At 40.8% G+C, this 27,919-nt stretch overlaps 1 protein-coding gene across 1 annotated transcript; it reads left to right on the top strand.

Annotated features, from left to right (window-relative positions):
* Positions 1-17,224: 17,224 nt before the first annotated feature.
* CCDC112 (coiled-coil domain containing 112) lies at positions 17,225-27,756 on the top strand (the record flags this gene model as incomplete). Its single annotated transcript, XM_082075617.1, is given in 13 exon segments — positions 17,225-17,275; positions 17,952-18,067; positions 20,041-20,162; positions 21,934-22,023; positions 23,279-23,354; positions 23,894-24,089; positions 24,093-24,280; positions 25,593-25,614; positions 25,618-25,715; positions 25,717-25,738; positions 25,741-25,968; positions 26,682-26,777; positions 27,574-27,756. Coding segments are annotated over 13 exon segments (1,341 nt in total). The 3' UTR covers positions 27,610-27,756.
* Positions 27,757-27,919: the final 163 nt, after the last annotated feature.

Below are 27,919 nucleotides of genomic sequence, written 5' to 3'. Positions count from 1 at the left end.
TCACCGCAGTATGTGTTTCTGAAGTTTACATTTTTTCTTGATTCATCTTCATGTTTGCAATGGTTTGTGGACTTAAAAAAATTCTACTTCTTAATGTGGGTTTGATGTGGTCTGCAACAGGTTGCCACAGAAGAAATAAAAGCTATAAAATTTATTTTACTTTAAGCTGATATGAACAAGTCCAGTGCATTGCTTGTGTTCCCTGATACTTAACCAAAGTTCATTTACTGCTCAGGCAACAGTTTATGTCAACCACTTGCTTCACTCACTTACATAAGCTTGGCAAATGATGTGATATGATCAAAGCAAGGTGGCAGTGGTACTGTTCAATGCACATTCTCACTGATAAACATGTATTTGTACTTCTGTGAAACCCATTTTCTGCAAATCTGAGCTTTATAGCCTAATGATACTTCATTCTCCCACCTCACAGGCTGTCCTGCCTTTATATGCATAAACAAGGAATGCGTATGTGATGTAAACAAAATCAGGAATTAGGCCACAAGCATGTTGATTTGGAGCAAATGGTGATCCCTATTTTGACTTTGGAGTGGGAAACTTAGAGTAGCAGGTCTGCAGGGAACACACCAGCAGTTCAGATTACTCTGGAGCCTATTTCTGGGAAAGATTAGCTGTGTATGTGTCCATCTTACACCATAAAAGTGTCAATGGTTTACCCAATAATAACAACAATACCATAATAGTTGTAATGATACCACATTAATAATAATACCATGTAATGATAGTAATGCCACATAAATAACTTCTACGCTATTTTAGAGAAGTCCTTTTCTGGATGGAAATGCTGGAAAATACATACTGAAAACACTAAACATGTGCTTCAGATTTTCTCTTGTGGCAAATCCTCATGTTTTCCCCATTAGCTGAGGATGTTTCTTTTGCTGGAAAATTAGTTTTTAATTTGTTCATTTTTCAATAAGAAATAAAACATCTACTGATGAGTAAATATGTAGTAATATGGGCAGACCCATGAAATGTTATTTATGGAGCTGCAAGCCTCTTCAGAAAATGGACAGGCCAGACTGCAGAGCCGTACCTACCCACCTCATGGGGACCATCCATGGGGCTCCCAGAGGTAAGCTGTGTGCCATTTTAAAGGTAAATAATGAAAATACCTTTCTCAAGAGATTTCAACATTCACCCCTTAGAAATGTCGTAAGACTAAAGTGCCAATGCAGTTATCATAGAGTCACAGAATCGCTGGGATTGGAAGGGACCTCTGGAGATCATGTAGTCCAACCCAACTGCTAAAGCAGGTACACCTAGAGTAGATTGCACGGGAATGCATCCAGGTGGGCTTTGAATGTCTCCAGAGAGTCTCCACAACCTCTCTGGGCAGCCTGTTCCAGGGCTCTGTCACCCTCAAAGTAAAGAAATCTCTCCTCATATTCAGATGGAACCTCCTGTGCTTCAGTCTGTGCCCCTTGCCCCTCACCCTATTGTTGGGCATGGCTGAAAGGAGTCTGCTCCCATCCTCTTGACACCCACCCTTGAGATATCTATAAACATTGATAAGATCCCCATTCAGCCTTCTCTTCTCCAGGCTGAACAGACCCAGATTTCTCAGTCTCTTCTCATCAGAAAGATGCTCCACACCCACAATCATCTTTGTAGCTCGCCACTGAACTCCCTCCAGTAGTTCCTCGTCCTTCTTACACTGGGGAGCCCAGAACTGGACACAGTTCTCCAGATGCAGCCTCACCAGGGCAGAGTAGAGGGGGAGGAGAACCTTCACTGACCTGCTGGCCACACTCTTTCTAATGCACCCCAGGATACTGTTTGCCCTCTTGGCCACAAGGGCACAGTGCTGACTCATGGTCAACCTGTTGTCGACAAGAACTCTCAAGTCCTTCTCTGCAATGCTGCTTTCCAGCAGGTCCACCCCTAACCTGTACTGGTGTCTGGGGTTACTCCTCCCCAGGTGCAGGACCAACACTTGCCCTTGTTGAACTTCATCAGGTTCTTCTCTGCCCAGTCCTCCAGCCTGTCCAGGTCTTGCTGAGTGGCAGCACAGACTTCTGGTGTGTCAGCCCTTCCTCCCAGTTTGGTATCACAAGCAGACATGCTGAGGGTGCACTCAGTCTGTTCATCCAGGTCACTGATGAACAGACTGAATAGGACTGGACCCTGTACTGACCCCTGGGGGACCCCACTGACTACAGGCCTCCAACCAGACCCTGCACCATTGATCACAGCCCTCTGAGCTCTGCCATCCAGCCAGTTCATGATCCATCTCACTCTTAGCAATTGGAAATTAACTTGCAAGTATTTTCAAAATCATTTTGAACTGTCTTTCCATTAGAAACAGTATAGAACAGTATGTTGCTTTGCATTTAGGTCTAGATGTCTGAAGGAAAACTTCATTTGTTTTCACGCTGTCTTATCAGACTTCTTGTAAAGAAGAAAGTGAAATCTTCTGATGAGAAAAAGTAATATGCAAAGTCAGGAAAGAAACTATCATAACAATATACATGTGCATTGGCAAATATATTTCATTTCAAACTGCTTTACAAATCCCAGCTTTTGTTCAGACTTCGTCTTTGTATGAGCATGTCTGAAGCTCATGTACATATTTCCAATAAGGTTCCATGAACCTCATAGGAGATACAAAATCACATATGTTTTTAGGCAGCACTGAAATCACAACTGTATCAGGAGAAGCCTGCTGTGAAAAGGAATAGATTATTATTATTGTCAAAGTAATGTTTCTCAAACACCTTCCAGCTATTACTTGTGTCTAAGGATCTGTTGCAGGAAAGCCATGAAATAACCATCACTGAGTCCAGAGCATGCTGGATCAGGCCTTCCTGATATGTTCTCCTGCACCACAACATTTAAAGCAGCATTTGAGTAGCCCTGGCTGTTTTTCTGTATGTGTGTGTGTCATTGACACTGCATCTGCCTATATAATCATCAGCTCTCTTCATGGCTGCAGTCTGTTGATTTCCCAGCTAACATTAAACTAGCTCTAAACTAAGCGGATAGAAATTAATTAGTGTAACACCTCAGAATTCAGCAGCTCAGTCTTTAAGTAGGGTTTCTGGAAGATTTCTGCTTGCTGGGGATGCATCCTGCTGCAGCTGTGCTGCTGTAGGGAGCAGAGCCCTTAATTGTATTGTTGCTAGCTGGTTGCTACCAGACCAACTGTGTAGAAGTCAACAGGAGAATAACAGCCAAAAAAGCTGTTGATTAAATTAGAATTAGCCCCCTGTGTGCAGGAAAGGCTGGGAGACCAGAGAAGTGGAATGTACACCCAACAATTAAAACTGATACTGGCTGGTCAAGCTGGAGGAAGATACTCAGCACATCTGCAGCTTGGTAGGCCAGTATAAAAATTGAGCGGGAGTAAATAATTATGTCTGCTGTGAACTGCACTCAATCCAAGGAAATAAAAATAATCCATATGAACCTAATGCCCTTTTTTTTTTTTTTTTATTTGCCATAAGCAATTTATATTTTACTTAGGAAAGACAGGTTTGGCCCTTAACTTTTTACTCTGCTGGCACTCAGGCTCTGAGCTTAAAGAGACAACCTGGGCTGTTGCCACTAGCAGTGGACAGACCCACTGTGTATGAGTTCCTCTTGATACAGAAATCCATTTCTCCCTGCCACTTCTTTTCAGAAACTGAATTGTCTCTTGATTTAGTTTCTTTTTTTGTTCTTTCTGAGAAACAAAGCAGAAAACCTGCCCACTTTTTCCCTTTTCTTCCAGATGTTTGAAAATCCTCAGTATTTACAAATTCTGGCTTTCACAGTTCCTCTGGCAATGCTCAAAATTGCATAGGAGCAAGAAAAACAAGAATTCTTCTTGCTTCCCTTACAACAGTTTTAAATGCATCAAGCCTTTTGTTACTGCAGTGGTGCTACAAGTCACTTGTTAGCCAGTTAGCCAAGTCCTTGTAGAAAGCAAGAGTTAAAAAATATTTGCTGTTTGGAATGGAGTAAAAAATTAATTTTTTTATCACAATCTTTTCCTGCAGAAGCACTGGTGAAAGAAACACTCTTCGAAGTGCAAAGGGTTTGCTCTGAGTAGATTCGTTATTTTTAAAACTTCAGAGCTCCGGTTTCCCTTGGTGAAATTGTCATTTTTGCAGATTAACAAACCTATATACTTTATCTACAAACTCAGTCCAACTCCCATTGAAGTTTCAAAATTTACTACTAACATTAGAAGACACATGGGATCCAGGCACCTGGGCTGGAGTTGGGTGAGAACAGCCTGAATGTCTCCCTCGGTTTCCCACAGACAGCACTTGGGACAGCCCTCATACCCTTTTCAGAAGTAATTTTTAGGTTATTTCATGATCTAAGTTTTGAAGGCTTTCACTTGTCCAATACCTGTGCCTTGTCTCCCTCAAGAAATTCTACCATCCAAATGTTTGCTGGTCTACAAGCCCAAGTCAGAAAAAGCATCCTCTTCCAGGTAAGACTTGCAGTATGGACCAGCTCTAATAAATAGAGACCCTATCTTTGTCTGCATCTCTGCTCACTGCTGCAGTACAGACAAAAGCAAGACGAAGAGCATGGAGCTAAAACTACTGGCATTTATTTCTCTCTGTTTGCCCAGATGAAGAAATCTGGCAATGTCCTACCAGCAAAAATCCTTCAAACAATCAAGGATAAGTTGAACAGGGTCTAATTTAAAGAAAAATTCCTATACAACTACATTTTTAACTGTTTTTATTATTTTGTGCCCACAAAATAAAGTATTGGAAGTATATGAGGGCATTGACAAGTTTACCCATTTGGAGAACAATATTTCCCAGAAGAACAAAGCTTAAAAACACAAGATGGTAAAATAAAAGCTAGATCTTTTTCTGTTAAAGAGATCAACAAGCTAGATTATAAAGATGCCATTCATAGCAGAAGTCACACAATGCAGAGGGCAACAATGGAGTGCTGTTCTGCAAACATCTGTTAGATGCATTGGCCTGTAAGGGGATACCTGGCAAGCACATGTACTTAGGATGTCTGCAGTCCATTCGTCAACTTTGGCAGCTATTTTGGGCCTTGCAGGGGGGTGGCCATGTGTCTACAGGTGGTCACCATTCCAAAACAGATCCCCACCAAAATGCCATTACTGCAGCCCTTCAGCAGCCTCTGGGGGTAATTTCTGGATTTGTGCTGGTGTGAGCTTCCAGGCAATGGTGGGAACCCTGCTGCTCGGTGGTCATTCCCCTGTGAGCTGTGCCTGTGTTTTACCTTTCCCTTTTCTATTTCCCTTTCAGCTCATTTATTACCACTAAGGGTTCTGCCATATGCAAGAGCAGAATGCAAGTCTTCTCCTACAAACTGCCTCACGTGACTCTAATGTCATTATCCTGCTGGGAGCATAACTTCTGTTGTTGACTCATTTAATGCATTTAATGTTTTAGTGTATATTTACATTTATTTTAGTGTATTTTAAACTGCAACAGAAAAAGTAAATAAAAAGTAGACTACAGAGGTCCATGTATATATTTAGATAATCTGAACTGCTGATCAAGCACTGCAATGTTTGATGTATTTTATAGCAGACACTATAGCACCACATTGGTTTTGTCTAGATATCATGGAAGAACAATTAAGTGTGATAATGTTCTTCTTTAAGAAAAGTTTCTGGGAGACATTTAATATATTGACAAAATCCAAGACAATAATAATGCCCTCAAGAATAATGAAGCAGATGCCTGGGACAGCAGAACTTAATTTTTCTCTTCCTGATTCACATCATACTACTCCAGGTTTTACATTCTTACTTTTATACAGACAGAACTTTAAAATGTATTTAGAAATCAGACTTTCACTGATTTTGGCAAGACTTAGAGGCCTGTACATTTCTGGCTTGTGAACAGAACCTTCATAAAATGAAAATATAATCTACTGGTCCAATTCGACATTAGATTATTTTATTAATTTCTCTATCAATATTACATTACTTCTTATGTTTATTTTCCAAAAGAGAGCTAAAAGCTTTAATTTTTTTATGTTAATCTTTATGTTGGATTGTATTTTATTCAAAACATAAATACTGTTGTGCTCTGGTCTGCTAATAATTTAGGCAATTATGAAGATAACAGCAGTTAAGGCCCCTAATTTCATATGCACTAAAAGTGTTTACTATCTGGTTTATGGCTATGTCATTAGTATTTTTGGAGTGCATGGTTTTCTGGAGCAGTTCTGCAAGCAATGCGTAAAATCTGTAATACCGATCCATCTCTGGTGTTTAGACAACTGGCTAGACAACAGTCATTTAAAATGAAAAGCTAACATTAACCACTTTAAACCAGCTTTTTCATGATGTCTACTAAGAGTAGTGGTGTGGAGGTAGGGAAATGTATCAGTATTGCTATTACTAGCCTTTATAACCAGGAGAGCATCTATTTTAATTTAAATTGGGATAAATCTGCTATGAAACAAAAGAGCCTAAGCTGGTTGTACCCTCCACAATGCAGGTCTGGGCAGAAATGACACCTAGGATTTAGTCCCAGATTAATGTAATCTTTCAGAAGATCTGTGCGCAACAATGTGCCCAAACCCAATTAAAAACTCTATTTCTGTACTCGATATGGATATTAATTGTCCAAGTATTTTGATCCTCATATGTTCTTAGCATGGAATGCCATATCTGAGACTCAGTGGGTGTTGCCACTATTTTGCAAGTAAATAGTGACTACTTCTTTCTGAAGTCCAAAATTTTACTTCCCAATATCTCTTAATCACTATAATAAAAGGTATTTGAATTTAATTAGGTCTTACTTTCAGTAGCAGGCTAGCTCCATAGAACAATGTAACACACTGAATTGTACATAACATACACACAGGTTTGTAAAGACTGATGTTACTTCCATTATATAGGTGCACGCCTAGATACAGTGAGGAAGAGCACATTCTAAAACTCTAGGCAAATGTTGAGAGTTCAGTGCAATCACTTGACAAATAGGGAAGCTTAAAAGTCTGTTCATTTTTTTTTTTTTTTTTTTTTTGAGTTCTTTGTGCTTAGTTTTACAATCTGGAACAGGAAATACGTCTGAATATTCAGGGTATCCATCTCTGGGCAGCCAGCTGTCACATTGCTGTACCAGCGGTGTGAAGGGTTGCCCCAAGCCAGGACAGCCTGGAGGAACTGCCAAGACAGTGTTCCTGCCTCCCAGTCAATACTTGAAGGATAGCATACATGTGGGCAGACAGTCAGAATGACAGTGTCCTCAGGGATTAAGCATGAGAGAAAACGTCATCTACTAACAGAAAAAGGTAGGTTTGATGCTTTTGAGTGAGCTCAGACAGCAGCTGCCATCTCAGGTCCTTCCCACAGAAACCTTTCCACACATGAAGAGACCACTAAGACCACTCTCCTGCGCATGTCACGTAAGGTAGCTACAACATAGGTCTAGGGTCTGGCCATTCAGTACAACGTGAGATCACATTTACTTGCAGACACTGTATTTTACGCAGCATCTTCTTGGACAGCTGGAGGCTAACTCAGAAGTACACATTGGGATGTGTGGCCTGATTCATTAATAAGCATACTAAAGCATGTTATGATTGAAACCTTCAACATTTTCATCTTATGAATAAAAAGAATTTGAAGAACTTGGTGCTTGTGCTTTGGATTAAGATTAATTCCTGTGCATTAAGTCTCAGGAGCTGCACTGGGGTTATACAAGCATCTGTAGATTACCTTATGTCTGTTCCTTCCTCTAATTGCTGATCGTGAGCCAAGCAGTTATCTTTCTTTTTCCCCGCTTTCTCCTGTGGGACTTTTGCAGAGAGGATTTCAATCTTTCTGGCACACCAGACCTAGGAAAGTACCTTGATATTGTACAATGAAGAGAGATAAGGTAGAGCTGTTAGATAAGGGATGATAGCTAAGCTTATTTTCAATAATGTTTAAAACCAGAACATGTGTATATACCAGTATGTATCACAAGAATGTGTCTTGAGGCTGGTAACCAGTTCTGGGACTGGGACTGTGTAACATATACTTCAGTACTTTGGAATCTGAGCCCACAAATATTTCTTTCATGGGGGACCTACTCAACCATGTCAAGTTATCTAAGCATGTACCTGGTTAAGAGATTTGGAACTTGGACTAGGATTTAATTCTGGTGGTGACTGCACATAACATGACACAGCAGACAGGCACAGGCTTAATCTGAATGGGTGTCTCCAGGGCTATCAAGCAGCTTCTATTCCCACAGCTGTCCCAGCAGCAGTGTTAGGGCCCTCTCAGCATCTGCAAAGCTATATAAAAGCTGTATGAAATTAAAAGGTTAAAATACATTTTGGTCACTTCTCCTTCAGATATTTCTGAGACTAAGCTGTGACATGATATTTGAAGCCAGATTTGAAAGGCACAATGTTCCCTTTTGGCTTCATGGCTGTGCACATACCACTGCATCTGCCTCTATACCCTTGCAGGAACTTGAGTTAGTGCAAACATGACAGGAGCAATCATGATATGGAAAATAACCTGGCAGTCAGATGCTCACATCACATTGACTGCACCAAAAAGAGACTGAGGGCACGAAGGAGAACCACAGATGCTGATCTGAAGGTAAACCATGCTCCCCATGGGGGTAACTCATGAAGCCTGATACACATCAAACCCAGCTATTTCCAGCTATGTGGCCTCCTACACTTCCAAACAACCTTCTCCTCCAGCCATGTGCCCTGACCTCTCAGCTGGGTAACAGAAGAGACACGATGTCAGTTCATTGCTTCCTGGGACATGGGTGCATTGGCAAAATCCTTCTGGGTCATTTTAGATGGCTTCTGGAGAAGACACAAAGTGATCTTAATGCATGACAGGATCTAATGCCACGGGCACAAAAGTAGGACTAGAAGGATAACTTTTGTTTTGAATAGGTACTGAAATGCTACTATGTATAGACTGATGTGTTAATGGATGCTTCCAACACAAAGATCAGGTTAAAGCCATGCATCTCCCTGCAGTGGAGTTCTCCAAGTGGTGGAACTCTCAAAATCTCCTTACATGAGCATTGTCAGAGAGTCAGTGTGCCTAACCACATGCTCATTTGCCACATGAGTTATCCCTGGGTCCCAGAACACGGTGCACTCATTTAAGTGCTCAGTGCATTCCAGTGATAGAAAATCACAAGCAAACTAACAAACAAAAGCCAAAAAATTCCTCTTATGTACTGTAGCAGTAAGACAACTCATAGTGCCCTGTCATAAATGTCAATTCTTCTCAGTGCTGCAGGATACAATTGGGATACTAAAGGTTCTCAACAGTGTGGCACACCCTGATAAGTGTAATCTGACTTGCAGGAATGGTCAGAATCCAGAACTGCTCTCCCTAAAAGTAAATATAATTAATGGGAATAGCTCTTGACAGGTGTCAGAAGGGGAAGGATGGAAGAGAAAGAGCATATCAGTTCTACTGGAGTTTTCCAATAGAACAAAAAATTACATTGGGGAAAAAAATATGAACTGACCTTATACATGGAGAAAATTGCCTGAGAAGGTCTGTCTGAGCATATAACAGTTTGCTTAATTGTGTGGTTGTGCGGAGAAATTGTTTCCAAGGAGAACGTTGAGCTTGAGGGATTTTTTCCAGCTTTATCATGTATGAATCTAGAATATACTACCAAATAGACTATTGTACATCCAGGGGTTTAATAACTCTCTCAGCACAGATTCAGCTAAATGTCTGTAAAGGATGCCAATCTGTATTTTGTTTTGCTTGGATAGTAATTCCCATCTGTTTATTTACAGGGCACTGAAATTGTGTGTTAATCACTTCACAGACCAGTGCCTTTAGACAAGAGAAAAGCCCTGGTGCCATACAGCTCCTTGTGTGTCACCCATCCTGTGTGTCCTGAAGCTGCCATTCAGCCAGAAGACAAGGAGAAAAGTGGTAGGGGCAAAAGTGGCTTTAAGCAATCTTTTGTGTTGACTCTGATCTGGGGATTACCCATGTGAGTGTTGTTTTGTGAATATTTATGTGTGAAGCAGATGGTGCCAGTGACTAGTACCAATGGAAAACACAGGAAAAAGTGTAAAGCTGTGGATATTATAATCAGCAGTGCTACAGAGTAGCCAACACCATCACACACCTATTTGGCAGCTGACTTTGTGAACATACTACTCTCACCAGTATGTAAACCACTTGTAATCTCACCCTGACTTTTAGAATGTGGTCCATGCTCTGACACAGCTAAAACCATCTAATTATCCTGGCCTGTGAGCTGATGAATTATCCTTGCAAATTCCCCTACTAACAGTCCTATCTGCTTGTATTATTCTGAAGCTATGCAATATATTGCATATTTTTCCCCAACCTGCCAGAGAGATCTGGAACATTTAGCCAGGGCTCTCACTTTCCTCAAAGCCCTCATCTTCCACAAGTATGTACAGCTGACTATTTTCTCTCCCAGGTGTAATCAGCAGCATTACCCTTACTTACACATTTCACTAAGGAGAAAACCTCATTTTATGGCTGCCTGCATTTCCTTTACAATTGTCTGAAGCGTGGCTCAGCCTGGTATAAGAGCTTGTTTGTGAAGGCAAAGCAAGAATATCTCACTCTCTCTGTTGTGCCCCACAATGCTGGATTTTTTCAGCCAAACCTATTTCTGTGGATTATCTAAGGGTTGTTGTGACCTGAAGAGTTGCAGTTGGTACTTCCTACCAAGGACAGGATACTATACACACACACACTACGTGTTTGCATGTGATTTTTCCTAAATCGGGTATTATTTTAAAGGCTAAAAGCAGGACAAGCACAAATGCAGATGTGACTATTTATTTGATCTTGTGTGCCACAAAGTGAATGGTTAACCAAATGCTGACATACAGTTCCCACACCGTCATTCCAGCAGTGCGTGGCAATGCCGCAGCGCCATCCACCCAAGTTCCCCAAGCACTACACACCGCAGCATGTGTCCCAGTGTCGGGATGGGTGGTGCCTTTGTGACTTGCCTCAGGTCCCTGGAGTGGCTCTGCTGCAGGCAGGAGTGACATCCTCTGAATCCCTGTCACTGCCCCAGGCCCACTGCATTGCCATGCCTCCAGAATGAGCTATTCCACTCCTGCCATCCCCAGCGCATTACACATTTGATATCACATTATGCGTATAAAAAAATTCTGCACGTACATGCACATGGCCATGTTTTATACATCTTGATAGCCCATTCTGCCCTGCTGTGTTATCCCTCCAACAGATACTGGGGTGGCTGAAGTCGCACATGAGGACCAGGGTTTGTGACTATGAGGCTGCTCCTGTCTGTCTCTAGAGGGCCTCATCGACCTGGTCTTCCTGGTTGGGTGGCCTGTAGCAGACCCCCACAACATTACCTGTCCCTGCCCTCCCTTTAATCCTTACTCATAAGCTCTTGGTTGGCTCCTCATCCATCCTCAGGTGGAGCTCCATGCAGTCCAACTCACAGAGAGTGATACCCCCTCCTAATCTCCCCTGTCTGTCCTTCCTAAAGGCCCTGCATTCTTCCATTCCAACACTCCAGTCATAGGGGCCATCCCACCATGTCTCCCTGATGTCAATAACACAGCCCTGCAGGTGCGTGCATGTCTCTAACTCCCCTTGTTTATTCTGTTTGCACAGAGGCATTTCATCTGGACCCATGAGGAAGCTGACTTACTGGATGGAGTGGCTGGAATTCCTTTATGCTGTTCTACAGGTGCTCTACTGCTGATCTGTGACCCTCCTCCAGGCTCTGGGCATCTATTGCTGGCACTGGCATCAAACTGGTAGGAGTAGGACGGACTAAGGTTCCCGTCCCCCAGCAGCTTTAAAGCCCTCTTCACCAGCCTATGACCAAAGATGCTCTCCCATGTTAACTAGCAGTGAGTGTGTCTTGCATCTTTCAGCCATATATCCAGAATAATGGAGGTGAAAATTGTGACTGTGATTGACATATGTGTGTTGCTCTGCTGGGTTATGCAGTTACAGTCCCAAGTCACACACATGCTCAGTTAGCTGCTTAAGCACAAGGACCTATAGTAACTATAAATAAAAAATGTATAAGTACAACATTAAAAAATGTAGCTTTTTAATTCTGATTAAAAAATTAATCCTGATTACTGATTAACCACTTAACTCTCATAGCTACCACAGCAAGCTGTAGGGACTAGAACTGAGAAAAATAAAAGTAATCAAAAAACCTTAGAGCTTTAATGTATCCATTATGAAATCAGTGTCAAAACTCTGAAACATTTCCATCTGTATTAATGCCAGGACATGCAGCTGTGACAGACCAAGTGATTTTCTTTATCTGTGTATGGCAGTTTTGCTTTCCTTCACAAATATCCTTGCACTTGCCCCTAGTACAGGTCAGCTTTGCCAGCCAACCATTTTCCTCACACGCTCTCTTTTCTGTAGGACACAATTCCCTAGTGAATCTTCATTATATTGGTAATGCATTCTTATTTGTCTGCCTCTGATTTATTTGAGGTTTTTGGAGTGCTGCTGAGCATGGCTTGAGTTACTAGACTCTTGGTCTGTATGTTACAGAAGTAGGAAAAGCTCCTGACACCCTGAAGCAGGCAGCCAGTTTTTCACAGAAGCCACAGAAAAGGCCAAAGAAAGAGAAGGCATAAGAAAGTTCATCACACTTGACTGCATTTAAAAACAGTTACAGAAAAGTAGCATAGGACTTGATAAATTAAAAACTCACGATGACAAAGAAGTGGCAGAGACAGCTGCTGAGTAAGGTCTTTAAGCCCCAGCATGACTGATGCAGTCAGCACTGTGACCTATGCAGTGTGCCAGTTTCAAACACAAGCAGCTGCTAAGGCTGTTGATCGAATATACAAATGTGTACCAGGGAAAGCATCCAACTTTTTGCTGTGTTGAAGTCTGGCCAGCCCTAAAACTTTCTGTAATTTTGCCAGAGCACATTTCTGTCCTCTGCTTACCGGGTCTAAGAAGGGAGGTATTTTGGAAGACTGGTACTTGAACTGAGGACTACGACCTTATCACATTCAAAATTATTTTAAGAAAACCTTTAAGGCCTAAGTAACACGTTAGGAAATGTTTGTGTTTTACTGGCATGCCTGCTATCTCTTTTTGTTTATTTCAAGTACAGTTGAGGGATACACATTCTTTTTCCTTTTATAACAGGAAACAGAGTTGAACAACGAGAGAATTACAAAAGAACCTGAAAATATATGAATAAATTTTAGAGAATTTAAAAAAAAAAAAAAAAAAGAAGGAGGAAAGAATTGAAGGAAAAAAAGGAAGGAACAGGATGAATTATTAAGAGATCAGATTCATTTGTTGTTTGCACAGTTATATATCAGGAGAGTAAAGAACACTAAAATGACATGCTCCTGTTCATTTTGGACCCTTGGATTTGTCACATGGATTTGTTCAGCTTTTTAAATTTCCCTTTTGGTCTTCCACTTCACTTCTAGTGTGAAATCTAGGGTTCAATCAGGGTTAGATAAAGGTTTATTTTATTGAAATATATAAGCTGTGTGTTACAGAAAGGGAAAGAAAGAAAATGGTATTTTAGATGAGCAGATATTTCTGTGGACATTATGAACACAGATTTCTTTTATTCCTACCATCTACATTCTCCTGCAAACATTTACTACAATGAAGCTACAGACTGCTAGCCTCTTTCTACACCTTGTGCTTTCAGTTTCTTTGGAGACACCTTCTACACAGAAGAAAACATGGAAGCCAAGACACCGTTACTCACCATCATGTCACCATGCAAGGTCCCTTCCATCTAAAGCACTGCTTTATGCAAAAACCACTGTCTAGCCTGGAGCTCCTTGATTTCTGGGGTAAGTTAAGCACTGGCAGGACAAGGTACTGGGGGACACTGACACTGATTTCCGGCTGCAGAGCAACAAACCTTTGTGTGTCCAGGCTGTCAGGTCTGCTAGCACTCCATGACAGGTCTCACAGGGAGAAAGGATGACTGCTCTTGTCAAAAGAAGGGGAGCTGATGGTGCCAGTAAGGGGCCAGGTCAGGTCATCCTGTGAAGAGGAATGGGGACAGCCAAAGGGCTGAATGCAGGTTATGTGACCTATAGACAGCAGAAGTTGCTCTTCGTTTCCTGGAAGAACAAATGCAAAAGCTACTTCTTTAATATTAATAGCCATCAGGTGCTTCTCAGATGACACCTGGTGGACGAAAACAAAGAGATGAAAGCATTCTGCCTTCACAACATGGAACAGTTCCATCCGTGCTGCATCTGCACTGCTGCACTTGCTGGGGGTGTGTGCCCTCCCCACTCTGCTTATCCCCTCCCAGAGTGTATTCTTGCGGTGCTCCAGAAGAAGCACATATCATCCATCAACCTGTAACAGCTTTTTTTGCGCACCTGCTTCCATTTTTTTTCTATTCCATATTCTGGCAGAGTTCGTTTAACTCTGACTTGTGATCTTGAGGCTAGATTAGAGACATTGTTTTCAGAAATTAAAATACAAGGAAAGCCCATGTTGTTAGCAGCAAATGTGTGCTTTTATAGTCTAAGATAGCCAGACAATTTTACAAATGTCTTCGCAAGTGGATAGTTGAAAACATAGGGTTAAACACTTTGATTTCTTCTGATCATTAATTTACACTTTCTCTTTTAAACTATTTCCAGTTTGCACGTCTAACACTGGCTGTCTTTTCTGCTTGACACTTCACAACTGCCCTAATGCATTCTTTTTGACTTCCCTAAGATACGGCACCAATAAAAAAACCTCACTCTGAGTTCACCTGAAAAGAAACAAGAACTTAGAGAAGTCTTTCTTCTGGGGATCTGCATCCACTGAGTGGATGCTTATGCCTCCTGGTAAGATGGGTGGTTTCTTCAAGGATCTCATGGATATGAATACAACATTGACATCCAGTCCTTTTTCTCTATTTGGCTTGAAGGATTTCAGTAAAATTTCACTGAACCAAAACTGTGACAGATGAGGCCTTTTCCATAAAGTGGCTATGATCAGTTCTTTGCTAGCATTGTATCTTCCAGATTAGCAGTTTTTTTCTGTTATAAGGGCCTTTTTGTTCTATGTGTACACAGTTCCTTTAAATTTTAACAGCTTTATTTTTTCTCCATGTATTCCCATGCTTTATTTTTGTGCAAAACCTTGAAAGCTTTTATGAAGCAAAACACACACAGAAATCAGGAACTTGCCAAATTCAAACACGAAACTGAGAGAGTGTGGGAGAGGTCAGAATGTAATTACCCTGTGGAATTACCTAGCTTGTTTCTTCTGGATCTGGATTACCTGTTTACAAAAAGTACACAGAGGCCACCCAAGAGCTGTGGTATTGTATTTGATCTGGCTGGGACAGAGCTGATATTCCCCACTGTAGGCCACGTAGAGCTGTGCTTATGTTTGCAGCTATGTTGTGTCTGGACATCACATACTCATGTCCAAATCTTTTTGCTTTCCTTTGCTTCCAAGTCTGGCCTTTCCTTTTATTAATTAAACTGCCTTTATCTCAGTCCATGAGTTTTTCATCTTATATTTGCTCCCTGCCCTGCTGATGAGGGGGAGGGACAGAGAAGCTTGGTGAGCACCTGGTGTTCAGCTAAGGCCAACCCGCCACACGTGTATCTTGGCTTAGATCGGTTCGGCTCCATAGAGCTAATAAAGTCACGTCTTGGCACAGCCAAAAGCCAGAGTTCATCTTTATATACCAGCATCACAACTTGATGCCTGAGTTCTGGGTGCTTAGAGCCAGATCTAGCTAAGCCTAGCTCTGTTCAAATACCTGAAATACTTGTGCACATACTTTCCAGAGCGCCTTTGTACAGTTCTCTGGATTTTGAGTAATTCATAAGTAAAGTGCGTGGCAAGCAATAACATAGGTTGACCATCCAGATACTGGTGAAATACCAGTCTCTGAATTACGCTGTGACCAGCTTGCTGAAAACAGGTGCTTGTTGCGGAGCAGTTCCTGGAGAGCTATCAATTTGCTTGTCCTGATACAGAAACCTTGGACGGGCTCACAGTCACCAAAGGAAAGCAAATACAAACAACTTCCAGAAGACGCACTTCTTTCTCTTACATCCAATAGTGAAGGATTAAGACTTTGAAACACTGCTGTGGAGAGAATACTTTTACAAGCCATTTCAGGTAGCAATGTGTGAGAACAATCCTCCTTAATTTATGCTGGTAACTATTTTCAGGTTTTGAAATGTTCTCCTTTACCAGTTAAATTCCTATTCAGCAAATACAAAGAAATCAAATGTAAGTGCAGTCATGAAATAAAAAGAGGAAAATATATCAGGAAAGCACTCTTAAAAACATCAATTGGGCAATAAAATGTCTTCAGCTTAGGCCATTTGGTTAGCATCTGTGAACACTTTTGTGTTCTGCAGCTGGGAAAACACCAGTTTGTAAAAATCTCTTTAGCTAGCAAAGCTACTGCATGAATAGATTATTTCTATTCTGCAGAAATGTTAATTGGCAACTCATTGAAAGTATGACTGGTGTATGTGAGTGAAAAAACAAGATCTTTAGAGTCCCAAAAATTTACTTAGTAATAGGAAACTTTTATTTTCTGTCAGGATACACTCTGGTCTTCCTGAAGGAAGCTATCAACACAAACCTTACATTCTGACCTGAATGAAACCAGAGCCAGTAACAAGCAGACTCCATGAGTCGAGAAAGCAAAATAAATAAAAATTGAAGTGTTATATATGCAAGAGAGTTAATCAGTCATGGTCAAATTACAGCCACACATGGGTTTCCCACATTAACCGCAGCCCCTGAGGAAAGAGCGGGACACAGAGACACCCTGCTGCAAGCACCACTTGCAGCCATGCACTTAATGGATCTCCAGACCGAGGACTCCTGAAGAGCCCACAGGTCAGGACAGTGCTGCCTACAGGGTCTGCAGCACGTCGCTCTGACGGGACACCTGCTTGTGACACCCAGACTACAGCCCTAGCTCCGCAGGCCACCTCGAACAGCACCGCAACTCGGGGCCTCTCGGGGCCGCTGTCCCTTCCAACCGCTCACTCCCCGGGAGCGGGCCCGCGGGGCTCTGGGCGCTGCGGCACTCCGGGTGGCACTTTCCCCCTCCACGTGGCCGATACGCCCCACACGGACAGCACTCGGTTCAGGCAACTGGCAGCAGAACCCCTGCGCAGAAACCCCGCCTTGTTTCTGCCGAAATCCTGGGATTTTGGAGGGCTCGAACCGCCCATAAGGCGGGCGCGACCCGCGGCGGGCCCTCCCTCAGAGCCGCCGGCGGGGCGGGGTGGGGCGGAGCGGGGCGGCGCCGACATGGCTGCTCTGACAACGGCCGTGGCTGCGGCTGCCGCTCGGCAGCAACAGGTAAAGGCCGCACCGGCCCTGCCCGCTGCCTTTCCCGCCGGCCCGGGAGCCGCTCTCTGCTGGCCGTTGAGGGGTTCCAGCCCGGTGCAAGGCGTTGGGATAGACGTTGAGACGTGTAGGAGGCAGCGCGGATTTGCCGGGCTGGCCTCTAAATGGTAGCTCTGTAACCTGAACTGGTGGTTTCGTAATCTGCATTCTTAACAGTGGTTATGTGAAGGATGTTCAGGGTTACTGTGGATGAGAGTTGGCAATTTGCGAGGAATATTAACCAGATTTCAGAAGTTAAGCCAGTTCCTTTCTTGAATAAGGTGTAATGCAGGTAATCTGCCTGGTGTAAATCCCATGCTTACACTCAGGTAGGTAGTTGCTCTGACTTGTCAGAAACTGCCATGAGACGCATGGTACTTGTCTTGATTTAGTGATGTAGTGTGGCGAGCAGCCTCTGTTAAAGCAAGCTGATGTTGCAGTCTTTCTGGTTTTGTATACAGTCGTGAGCTTGCCATCACTCATTGCTCCAGTTTTATACTTGTGCGATTTAAGATTAGTTGAATTGTGCCGGTATAAAACTGAAATTATGCTGTTACTCTGCACTGTGGTATTGCCTGCTTAAAAATAACGAATGAACATTTAAAAATAAATCCTGGGTTTGAATAATATTTGATTTTGTTATGTACAGAATGACAGCTGTTCGAGTACTGCAGGTGCTGGTCAACTATTTCAGAACCAGAAGATGAAAGCTGAAAAAGCTAAGAAAGTTGAATTCATAAGAACTACAGAAAGGCTAAAAGCTCAGTAAGTTAAACACTTCATCATAAATATATTTTCATGCTGTTCTGGAGGTAACAAAACTTGACGATCAAGGTAAGAATTTATGGTAAAGAAACCTTTAGGCTAAGAATTCCTTTTTAGGCGCTCAGGCAGATTAATGTTGCTCTTACAGTAGTTCAGGCTCATGAGCTCCAAAATGCCCTGTTGTTCTAATTAGCATTTGTACTTTGGTCAGTCATCTTCTTTGGTAAGCTATTGCTGCACTAAATGCAGAAAAAAAAGAGCCTGTGCATAGTTGAGTTCTCAGTTTTCCTACTCAGCTGTGCTTTTCTAAGTACCTAAAGTCCTTAAGACACACCAACAAAAGGAGAATTGCAGCAACATTTCAACAGCTTCCTCAGACAAGACTGAAAGCACTTCATATAGAATATCTAGGCCACTGCTTTGGAAAATAGGCATCCAAGGCACCTTGGCATGGAAGTTACTTCAATCTGTTTCCGCACATCTTGAGTAAGTGCTGTAACAGCTACACTGGCAGCTGAAAGAACAGGGAGGTTTCTTCTTGCACGGATAAGCTTTATGAGGAAGAACTGACATAACCACCTAGCTGAAGGAGAGGTTTGTAGTTGTGAATCCTGAACAGTGACACTGAAGTCTCACAGGAGTGTTTTACACTGTCTGAACAGCTCCTCCTTGGTTGTTCTTGATGCTAGGTTATGGCTCAAAAAGTTACTGCTAGGTAAAACAGACTTCCCAAGCAGCTTCAAACAAGGCATGCCATTTAACTGCAGCACATTGTCCTTCTGTACTTGTGCGCTGAAGGCTTTTTAGGGCGATGTATGTGCAGATTGGATACTTGGGTCTGGTTTGTGAATTTCAGTGGACAGCAAACCATTTAAATTGTGAAACATAAACTGCACCCTATAGGGATTTGAACAACATAACAGCAATAGTCTGCTGAAGAACCAACTTGCTACTGAGAAACAAGAGTTTCTTGGGTTGTTGCTAGTGTTGCTTAACATTGGGAATCCCACCAGATCATAGAATCATTTTGGTTGGAAGAGACCCTCAGGCTCATCAAGTGCAACTGTAACCTAAATCTTGTACTGAACCATGTCCCTGTGAGCCTCATGTGTATGTGTTTTAACCCCTCTGGGGATGGTGACTCAACCACTTCCCTGGGTAGCCTGTTCCAATGCTTCACAACCCTTTCCATGAATAAATGTTTCATAAGGATGTCTCTGTATTGTGTGGCACCAGTGTCCTGCTGTTCTGATCTCTAATGTGGTGGCAGCAAACTTCACAGATGTGCTCAGGACTGCAGTATCTGCAGTCCTTTTACACCCACCATTCTGAAGGTCAAACCCCAGTGTACTTATACTGCCTGGTTGTATTAAGGCAAAGCACATCCCACTCTGAGTTGTACTCTAAAGCTTCTGACTGTAGGAAGAAAGCAAAAGTCGCATACAGCTCTCTGTATTATACATAAAGCACAGTCAGTAAGTAAAGTACCAGCTTTAGTAAGTTATTTATATGCTAATGAACTTGAATCTTCAGTTGCAGTAGTACTATCAGTAGGGTTAAGGCTTAGGGAGTGTACTTCTTTTGTCTATGCTGCGGCTCCATCTATGTGTGCAACTGCATTAGTACAGTCTGTCTGTGTCCCTTTGCTTTCCAATGAAAATTCTCATAAGGCTCCCTGTTAGTGAGTATACAGATACAATTTCAGGCCATTTCAGTATGTGAACCACTGCCTGTCAGTGTGGTACTTTCCTGGTTAACTTCTTTCTCTTGTTCAAGTTCTTGGGTTACTTTGGTGTGTAGTCTTATAACTGCAAAAAGATGTTCCTTGAAAACAGCTGTAGCAACAAACCAGTGATTTGTATAAAATCTAAGACAGTCCTGTTGACACAGCCTCAGCTGGATACTAACCTTGGAAATCTTGGGGCTTTGTGAAGTATTTGTGTCTTGCTCAGTGTGGCCACCTTTTTTTCCAGGCTTGCAAATATAGAAAAAGACAAAAATGGACATCTTTACAATAGGAAGAGTGATTTCAGGGTAGAATATAGCATACTAGAGGAACTGGAACGTAGCATGGCTGTCAGCAGGAAAACAGAAAGTAAGTGGGGTTGTTGTGTGTGGGTTTTTTGGGGTTTGTGTATGTGTGTGTTCTGGTGGGGGGAGGGAGAGATTTACTCTAATTTTGTTTGGTTAAATGGTTTAGTAACTGGTAGTACAGTGAGATTAGTTCAACTGGAAGGTAGATGCTGATAAATGTGTGGTATTTTGCCATGTGTACTGCCTACAAAGAAGACTTCCATAATTCCATTGCAATTTAGAGGCATAAGCAGTTTGGGCCTTCTGTGTTATAGTTACCTTTTAATCTTGAATGTAGCAGATAGCACCTACAACAACTTCAGTGGAAAGTTACTGTTTCAGAAACCAGAATTAATTTTGTGTGCATAGTGCAAAATCTAATGTAGTCTAGTTGAGGTACAATAAATACATACTTACTGCAAGTTTTCACATGATTGCTGCCTCTATACTTTTAAACAGTTCTGTGTCTGTCTTTTTTGATTTTGTGGATATTGAATATTCATAGTCTCAATAGTGGTGTGAGATAGTACACAATCTGTCCCAGAATATCTGTTCCATTTAACAGACCAATTAAATGCTTCAGAAAAAAACCTGTCTCCCTGGTCACAGTACCCAGATTCTTTCAGAAGTAATCGAATCATGTTGTGCCTTCTGATACAGAAAAAAACAGAATAGGATGAATAATGAAAGGGACACGTAGAGACAACTAAAAATACACTTACCTTACAAATTTGCATGTGTTTTAATGTGCATCTTTTAATTAAGGAAACTTATATCCTTTACATCTTGCAATCCTTAAGAAATGTAAATAGTTCCAAGGAATGACTAAGCTAGAAAGTTCAGAAAATTGTTCAGGGATAAGAAGGGAGCATGGAAGTATGGATGGAGATACTGTTGTGAGATAATAAAGAGGACAAAGATGAGAGGTGTAAGGACCTACATATGAAGTGTGAAGGAGTGTTAAGAGTATGATCTTTTAGGGTGTGTACTAGAACCCCCAAGCTTGCAATTTTGCTGCGTTCAGGTCTTTCAGCATGATCTATGTGCTTTTACACTTCATGTGGTCTCAGCAGGAACTAGTAGTCATGTCTTAAGTACATTTTCTTATGTTTAGGTCTTGAACTCTGTTATCCCTTCCTTGAACCAAATCTTTTAGGATAGAAGATACACCTCCTTATTACATAAGATGTGTCCAGAACTTCATCCTCATCAGTATTGTATTTATGGACTCATAAGGATTCAAGTGGTAACAAAGCAAATAAGTAGAGTACGCAAAAACAGTGATTCTACTTTCGTTAACACAGCAAATAAATAAATAAATAAATCTCACCTAAGTAGCACATTCACATATGCTTTCCAAGTTTGCTTTCATTGCTGAGTGTTTTGAGGCCTAGGTCAGATTCTCCCTCAAAATTCCACAGAAGGAGTCATCTGCATAGGCAATGTTCTCCAAACTCCAGTTACCTGATAAGAGGTTTGCAAAAAAAAAAAAAAAAAAAAAAAAATCTAGATATGACTATCCCACTGACCCCTTTACAAATAGGAGCTACTAATTTTAAAATCTGTTGTCACTGTGTGGGGAGACATAATGGCCTGTACAGTCACCTACATGCAGTTGCAGTCATGTTAAAATGCTTAGTATTCTGGTAGTTTCTTACGATGGAACAGAATTTATGTCCCTGCTTGAATTAAATTCTCAGTTTATTTTGGACACTTCATTGTTCTTGTTTTTGTGTTGAATATAATGTGCAAAGAAACTGTTAGACCTATCAGCCCCTTATTTTGTTTAACAGAAACTAAAATCCTGCAGCAGCTAACAAAAATACAAAATAATGTGAAAAGACTTCAGCAACAATTAAAAGATGTGAAGCCTACACCAGAATGTAAGTTGTGATGATGGATTTTAAAACATATTCCTCTACAGTCAGGTTTCTTGCATGGGCTTGTGATTCTCCTGCAGACTTAGGATACTCCTTCTCCAGTCTGTCTGCTTTTCCAGAAATCTCGGAAGGGAAAAATGCAGAAATGTAAGAAATGGTGACATATCATGCAGCTCTGTGTGGAAACAGAGAAACTTAGGTCTTAGAATTGGTATGGCGTTGTTTCTTTAGGCTGTTGAAAGCCATGTGTTTTCTATGTGTAACTCTTGGCCTTATTTAAAATAAAGTTATTATTCTAGTGCTGTTTAGATTCAGCTCCCTTTCATCAGGAAACTCATTTCTAGCCATCCACATGGCTTGAAGTGCAAGTTGGAATATTCTGTGGAAAATTCTGGAACAACTCATTCGGTTTGGATGATTTGGAACTTTGGAAATACACACTGAAAGAACCACTCTCCTGTTATACTTTAGTACTTTGTGTAGAGCACAGATTAAAGCCTTCCTACTAGCCGAGGGCTTTCCGATGCTAGATAATATGCATCTCATCTCATTTATTCAGTGTCTCTTCTATAAAAAAAGGCATTATTTTCTTAAGCTGTCAGCAAAGATGCCAAGAAATAACAAGTCATGAAAGCTGAACTAAGAGTGTTAGATGATGTAACTGTGCCAATTAAATTATTTTTTTTATAGTCAGGTTAGTTAAGCTATGTGTTCAATTAGTGTCTATAGAGATGTTGTGCTGTTTTAAAACTGATTTGAAACTTTTTTCTACCATTGGAAAATAGAAATTCTCTAGACAGCTGTCAGTTACTGTCTTTCTCCATATCAGGACTACAGCAAGCTGACAGTACAGGATACAAAATCTAACTTCAGTGTTTTGTTGTCAGCTTTGTAGAAGTAGTGAGCTGTGGGTTAAACAGGATTGCTACAGTCTGATATAAACCAAAGATTTGAGTGTGCATCTTAAGCATAAGGCTTGTCTTACTCTGATTCAATTGAAGGTTACTCAGAATGAGACTTGTTAATTATAATGGGATTTGCATCCAGTTGACTAAATCACTGTGAAATCACACCTTTTGAATACATGAGAGTTTATCTTTTAAGACTGTTTGAGATAGAAATGCATGCTTTTTGGTACACTGAAATAAATGTGTCCCTGAATTCTCTGCAAGTGCCTGCATTTCTGAATAGTGCTGAATTACTGATAAATACTGTAGATTTCTTAAGTGATGTGCTTTTTTCTCCTTTTCCGTTTTAGTTATTGACAAGCTCAAGGAAATGATGGAAGAAATTGAAAATGCAATCAATGCTTTTAAAGAGGAACAGAGGCAAATGTGTGTCTATACATACTTCAGCTATAAGAAAAAGTTCTTCCATAAGACACAATGAAAACTTTGCATTAATAGAGTAAACTATTCTTTTGATTTACTCTTTAGCTAGTGATTCCTGTGATATGTAAACCAAACTCAAGCTATCAACATTAGCGTTGTGATAAATACCCTTTTAGAGAGGCTGTTTATATAGCTTCTGCACTGATCCAGTGACAATGTTTTGCCTATGAAAAGCCTTTTCAAAAAAAAGCTGCAGAAGAAGCAGCTGGGTTTTTTAACTGGTGTCAGGAGGGGATTGAGTTTGTTGTTTGAGTACCATAAATTTGTGCTTTCACAAAGCAGGTAACTTATTTCTGATACGTAGTGCTTTATTATAAGATCATTACAAAGTGCTGTCATCTGTGTTACCATTTCAGTTCTTAATCTTTGAAGCATAGCTTTTGTGTGTCATTGAACAATTCCAAAATTAGTTTTTGGTGAATGAACAATTGAGTATTGGATTTTTTCTCTTACATCTCAATGTTTGTTTTTTTTTTTTTTAGATATGAACAGCTTTTGAAGGAGGAAAGAACTGCTATTAATGAGCTCAGTGTCTTTGAGAGAAAAGTGGATCTGTGGGCATTAGGCAGCTCAACAACACAGAAAGTTTTGAAATTACCATCAGCCAAAGTCTCAGTTCATAAAAGAATAGAAAATAATCTACCTGAAGAAGTAGTAGAGTTTGAAAGAGTTCTACAGTGAACAGGAGGGTGGCAAGGAGGCTGGGATGATTATGATCATCAAAATTTTCTGAGAATATGGACAAAACACAAAGGAAGGCAGTCTTACTTGGATGAAGTCCTTCAGTACCTCTGTGGAAGAACAAAGGAAGATATTGAACAGCATGACAAATGGTATCAAGAATTTCTGATCTTACATAGAAGGAACAGGTAAAACAACCCCTCTAGGGCTTTTGTAGCTTTAAGAAAAAGTACTTCTTAGCATTTCTTACTTTTGTATTTGCCTCTCTGGTGGTAATGCTAGGTAGATTTCTGTTACAGCTGATGCTATGTAACTAAAGTCTTTAGCATCCTCAACTTGCCAAAAATATTTGTCTTAAAGAATTACCACTGAGTGTAGACTTAACAACATATTGAAGTGGGCTGTGTATTGCTAAATTATATTATAAATGTTTTTCATGGCAGGGGTCCAGCAAGTTAGATGCCAATTCCAGAGCAGTAAGTGATCCCATCTGAAATTGAAGTTCTCGTTACATCTGTCGCTAAGAAGGTCTGTCCCACTGTATAGGCAATATACCTATGCCATACGAACATACAGAACTATGATTTCTTCAAGAACTATCCATCTAACATAAAAAATGAAATATAAAATAGAAGGTGGAATTATTAATTTGAATTTAAAAAATTAAGACCTGAAATACATTTGCACTTAAAAAAAAACATATTACGTCAACATTTGTTGATATACTGTATAGTCAGCAAATTACTGTATAGCCAGCAATGTATTGTGTAGTGTAAAGATTTAACAACCTAACTAACAAAGATAAGGGCCCAGTTGCATCCTTGGTGGACGAGATAATGGGAATCTTCAGCATGGAGGAGGAGGACGATCCAGTTATAACCAACTCAGCAGTTTGGGCTTCGGCCAGCTCAGCATACCAGACCAAAGGTAAAAAGTGCACTGCGAGGAAGACTGCAAACCTTCATCCAAAAGACTCCAGCCCATGACCACCAGCTGGCAGCATGCATGCACCAAGAGGAGGAGCCCTGTGATTATAATAGCCACTCCTATTCCTGGGACTAATTGTACTAAACCAACCCCTATTCTGAATATGTATGACATGTTAACATAGAAAATGGATACCTTGTGAAACGAAGCATACTTTGGAAAAGATTCCCATGCCTGCTAGTGCCAGAATAAACATACCTGCTTTATAACTCATCTTGAGTTGTAGAGGTTTATTCCACACGTCATTGTAACTAGCCAAAGTTAATATGAATCCTGTAACTTAAATAATTTTAGCAGACACATATTAAACTTGCCTTCGTGATCCATAACATTGAAAAAAAAACCTGTGAGAACAGACAGGGGTCTTCTTTGCCTTAAATTTTGACTTTAGCAGACTTTTAATTCCTATATGCAGTTCGTATCCTTGGAGCGTATGTTTTCCTCACACCAAGTCAATGGGAATGTGCAAAATTTTCATGGAAACGTTACTTTTTTTTTTCCTGATGTGCTGTTGCAGCCAATTAAGAAGTGGGAATAAAAGCAGCAGCAAGAAAAAGAAGGAAACTTGAAGGAGAAAGAGAAATCAGAAAAAATGCTCAAGGAAGAACAGCAACAGTGTGAAGAAGCTCTGAAGCAAAGCAGTGATTGAAGCATGGAAAAAAAAAAAAAGAAAGCATTAGCATTTGCAATGGAACAAGCATCACAGCTAAAGCTAGCAGAAGAGAAAAAGCAACAAAAAGAATGTCAGCACCACATGAAGTTACTGTCAGAAACCTATGCCTTGCAGAAGGTAAAAAAGGAAGAACTTGAAAATCTTGAGAAGGGAGAGGAAGCTGAAAAGGAGGAAAGGAAGAGAACTGCAGAAGAAATTACTAAGTTTCAAGAGCATGTACGTAATTACACTCCATTTATACATTTTGTTGTTCTAAATTCATCTGTTTCCTTCTACAATATAATCTGTTAAGCACTTTTTAAAAATCTAAGTTTCATTCCTTTAAATCTATTTTTGATTCACTATGAATAACAGCGTCTGTTACATACAAGAAAGAGGATGAAACTTTATTTTAGACAAAGATGTTCATTTTCCTCAATATTTAAGTGCTACAGGATTCTTCAAGCCCGTATTTCTTTCTACAAACAGAAGTAGTTTTATTTACTTCAATGTGAGAGTGTTTGGGGAAAAACACTTGGGCTGCATTGCTTGCCATGCCATAGAAAACTTCATAAGACCTGATTGTTGGATGCAGATATGAAATAAAAAAGAGGTTTTTGAATGTCCTGGAGGTTTCAGTTGCTGTAAGGTCAAGTTAGATCCCATATCAATGTAAATCTGGCTACTGGAGAACTGATATTTTTGTCGGCATTTATGCCAGTGTTCATTTTTCTAAACAGAGATTAAACTACTACAATCCATTTTTTCTCAAAACTGTGTAAATATAATTTGTTTGTGCAGGACAAGCTATAGCAAGTAGCTACCTAGTATAACTTTATTCTGTACTATTCTATTCTAATTTCAAAACAAAAAAAAAACCACGACTGTGAAAAAGCTGCATATATTTTTTCATATAATTTGTTTGCTTTTCGATTTGTTTTATGTTTCAGGATCTACATAAACTGGAGCAAAGTATTCTACGAAAACAAGCTAAAGAAGTAGAGAAACATGAAAAAGAAAAAAGGTTGGCAAAGTTAAGAGAGGAGGTAACTCATAATTTTTTGTTTTAATTTGAGGTGTGTGCAGCTTGTTTCAACAACCTTTTTCCTCATTGATGTAAAAAGGAATTTTTACTTACCTAAATGGTTGATAAAGGAAAAAAAATACATACTGAGTCATGTTTGTTATCAGGAGACAAAAATGCAGCAGGGATAGTTGTTTTTGTGTTTAATTTTTTTTTTTTTTTTTTTTTTTTTTTTAAAAGCAAGAGAGAATGTACTTATCTCCTGGCAATATTTGTTCTGAGTAAAGCCTATAGCTCATATAAATGAGCTGCAATGTGGGTGGTGGTTTTTATTTTTGGAATGGTTTTCTACCATTAGTTAAAGAAGTAGGCTGGTTTCCAGAAGAGTTTTGGGAACATTGCCTGTTTGTTTGTTTTTTAGTTTAACCTTTTAAATTACTAAAACATAAATGAGAGCAAGCAGTTGCTGCCCCTGTTACTGATTTCATATTTCTGCCATTTCCTGTGATAATGAGGAGGGAAAAGTCTCTTTCTGGGTAGCCAGCTGTGTACTGTTTACTGTGCATCTGTCCCTATGAGGGTGGCCCAGTGCAGGCATGTAACTCATTCTGTAATCAATGAAAAGACCAATTTGTTTGTTTGTTTCACTCTGGGGTGGAGATTCAGCTAACCACGGGTAACCAGACACTGGTCCATGCTGTGCAGACCTACCAGAGGCAGGGAGGACCACATGAAAGGTTGCACCAACAGCTTCAGAAACACTGTTACAGACCCCGTGTAGATGGGAATGACAGGTACACTGTTTTGCCTTGTTTTAGGAGCCACCCCCGCCTGGAGACAAGGGTTGTAGATGAGCACCTGCCCGTGTCTGTCGCGGGATGATGAAGCTTATGAAGCAGCCAGCAGTCCTCGGGAGCTGTCACGAAATCTGCTTGACACAGTGACGTGTGTTACCTTTGTGAGTGGTGGATTTTAAACACCACCTGTAAGACTGGCAGGCTTTGCGTGATGACGTAGACCTGCGTTTGCGTTAAAGCCGCGTTTGCCGGCCGGCTGCCACCCGCCGCAGCGACACAGGGCGCGGCCACCGCCCCCTCGCCGGTCCCGCGCTGCCGTGACGTCACGCAGAGGGGTGGAGTTCCCGTTGTGCGTGACGCAGTCCGT

The sequence above is a fragment of the Streptopelia decaocto genome (genome assembly GCF_964273445.1).
Source record: "Streptopelia decaocto genome assembly, chromosome: Z".
In the NCBI taxonomy this organism is placed as follows: Eukaryota; Metazoa; Chordata; class Aves; order Columbiformes; family Columbidae; genus Streptopelia; species Streptopelia decaocto.
The sequence above is the reverse complement of the archived record's forward strand: the minus strand, read 5'-3'. Positions and strand labels throughout refer to the sequence as shown.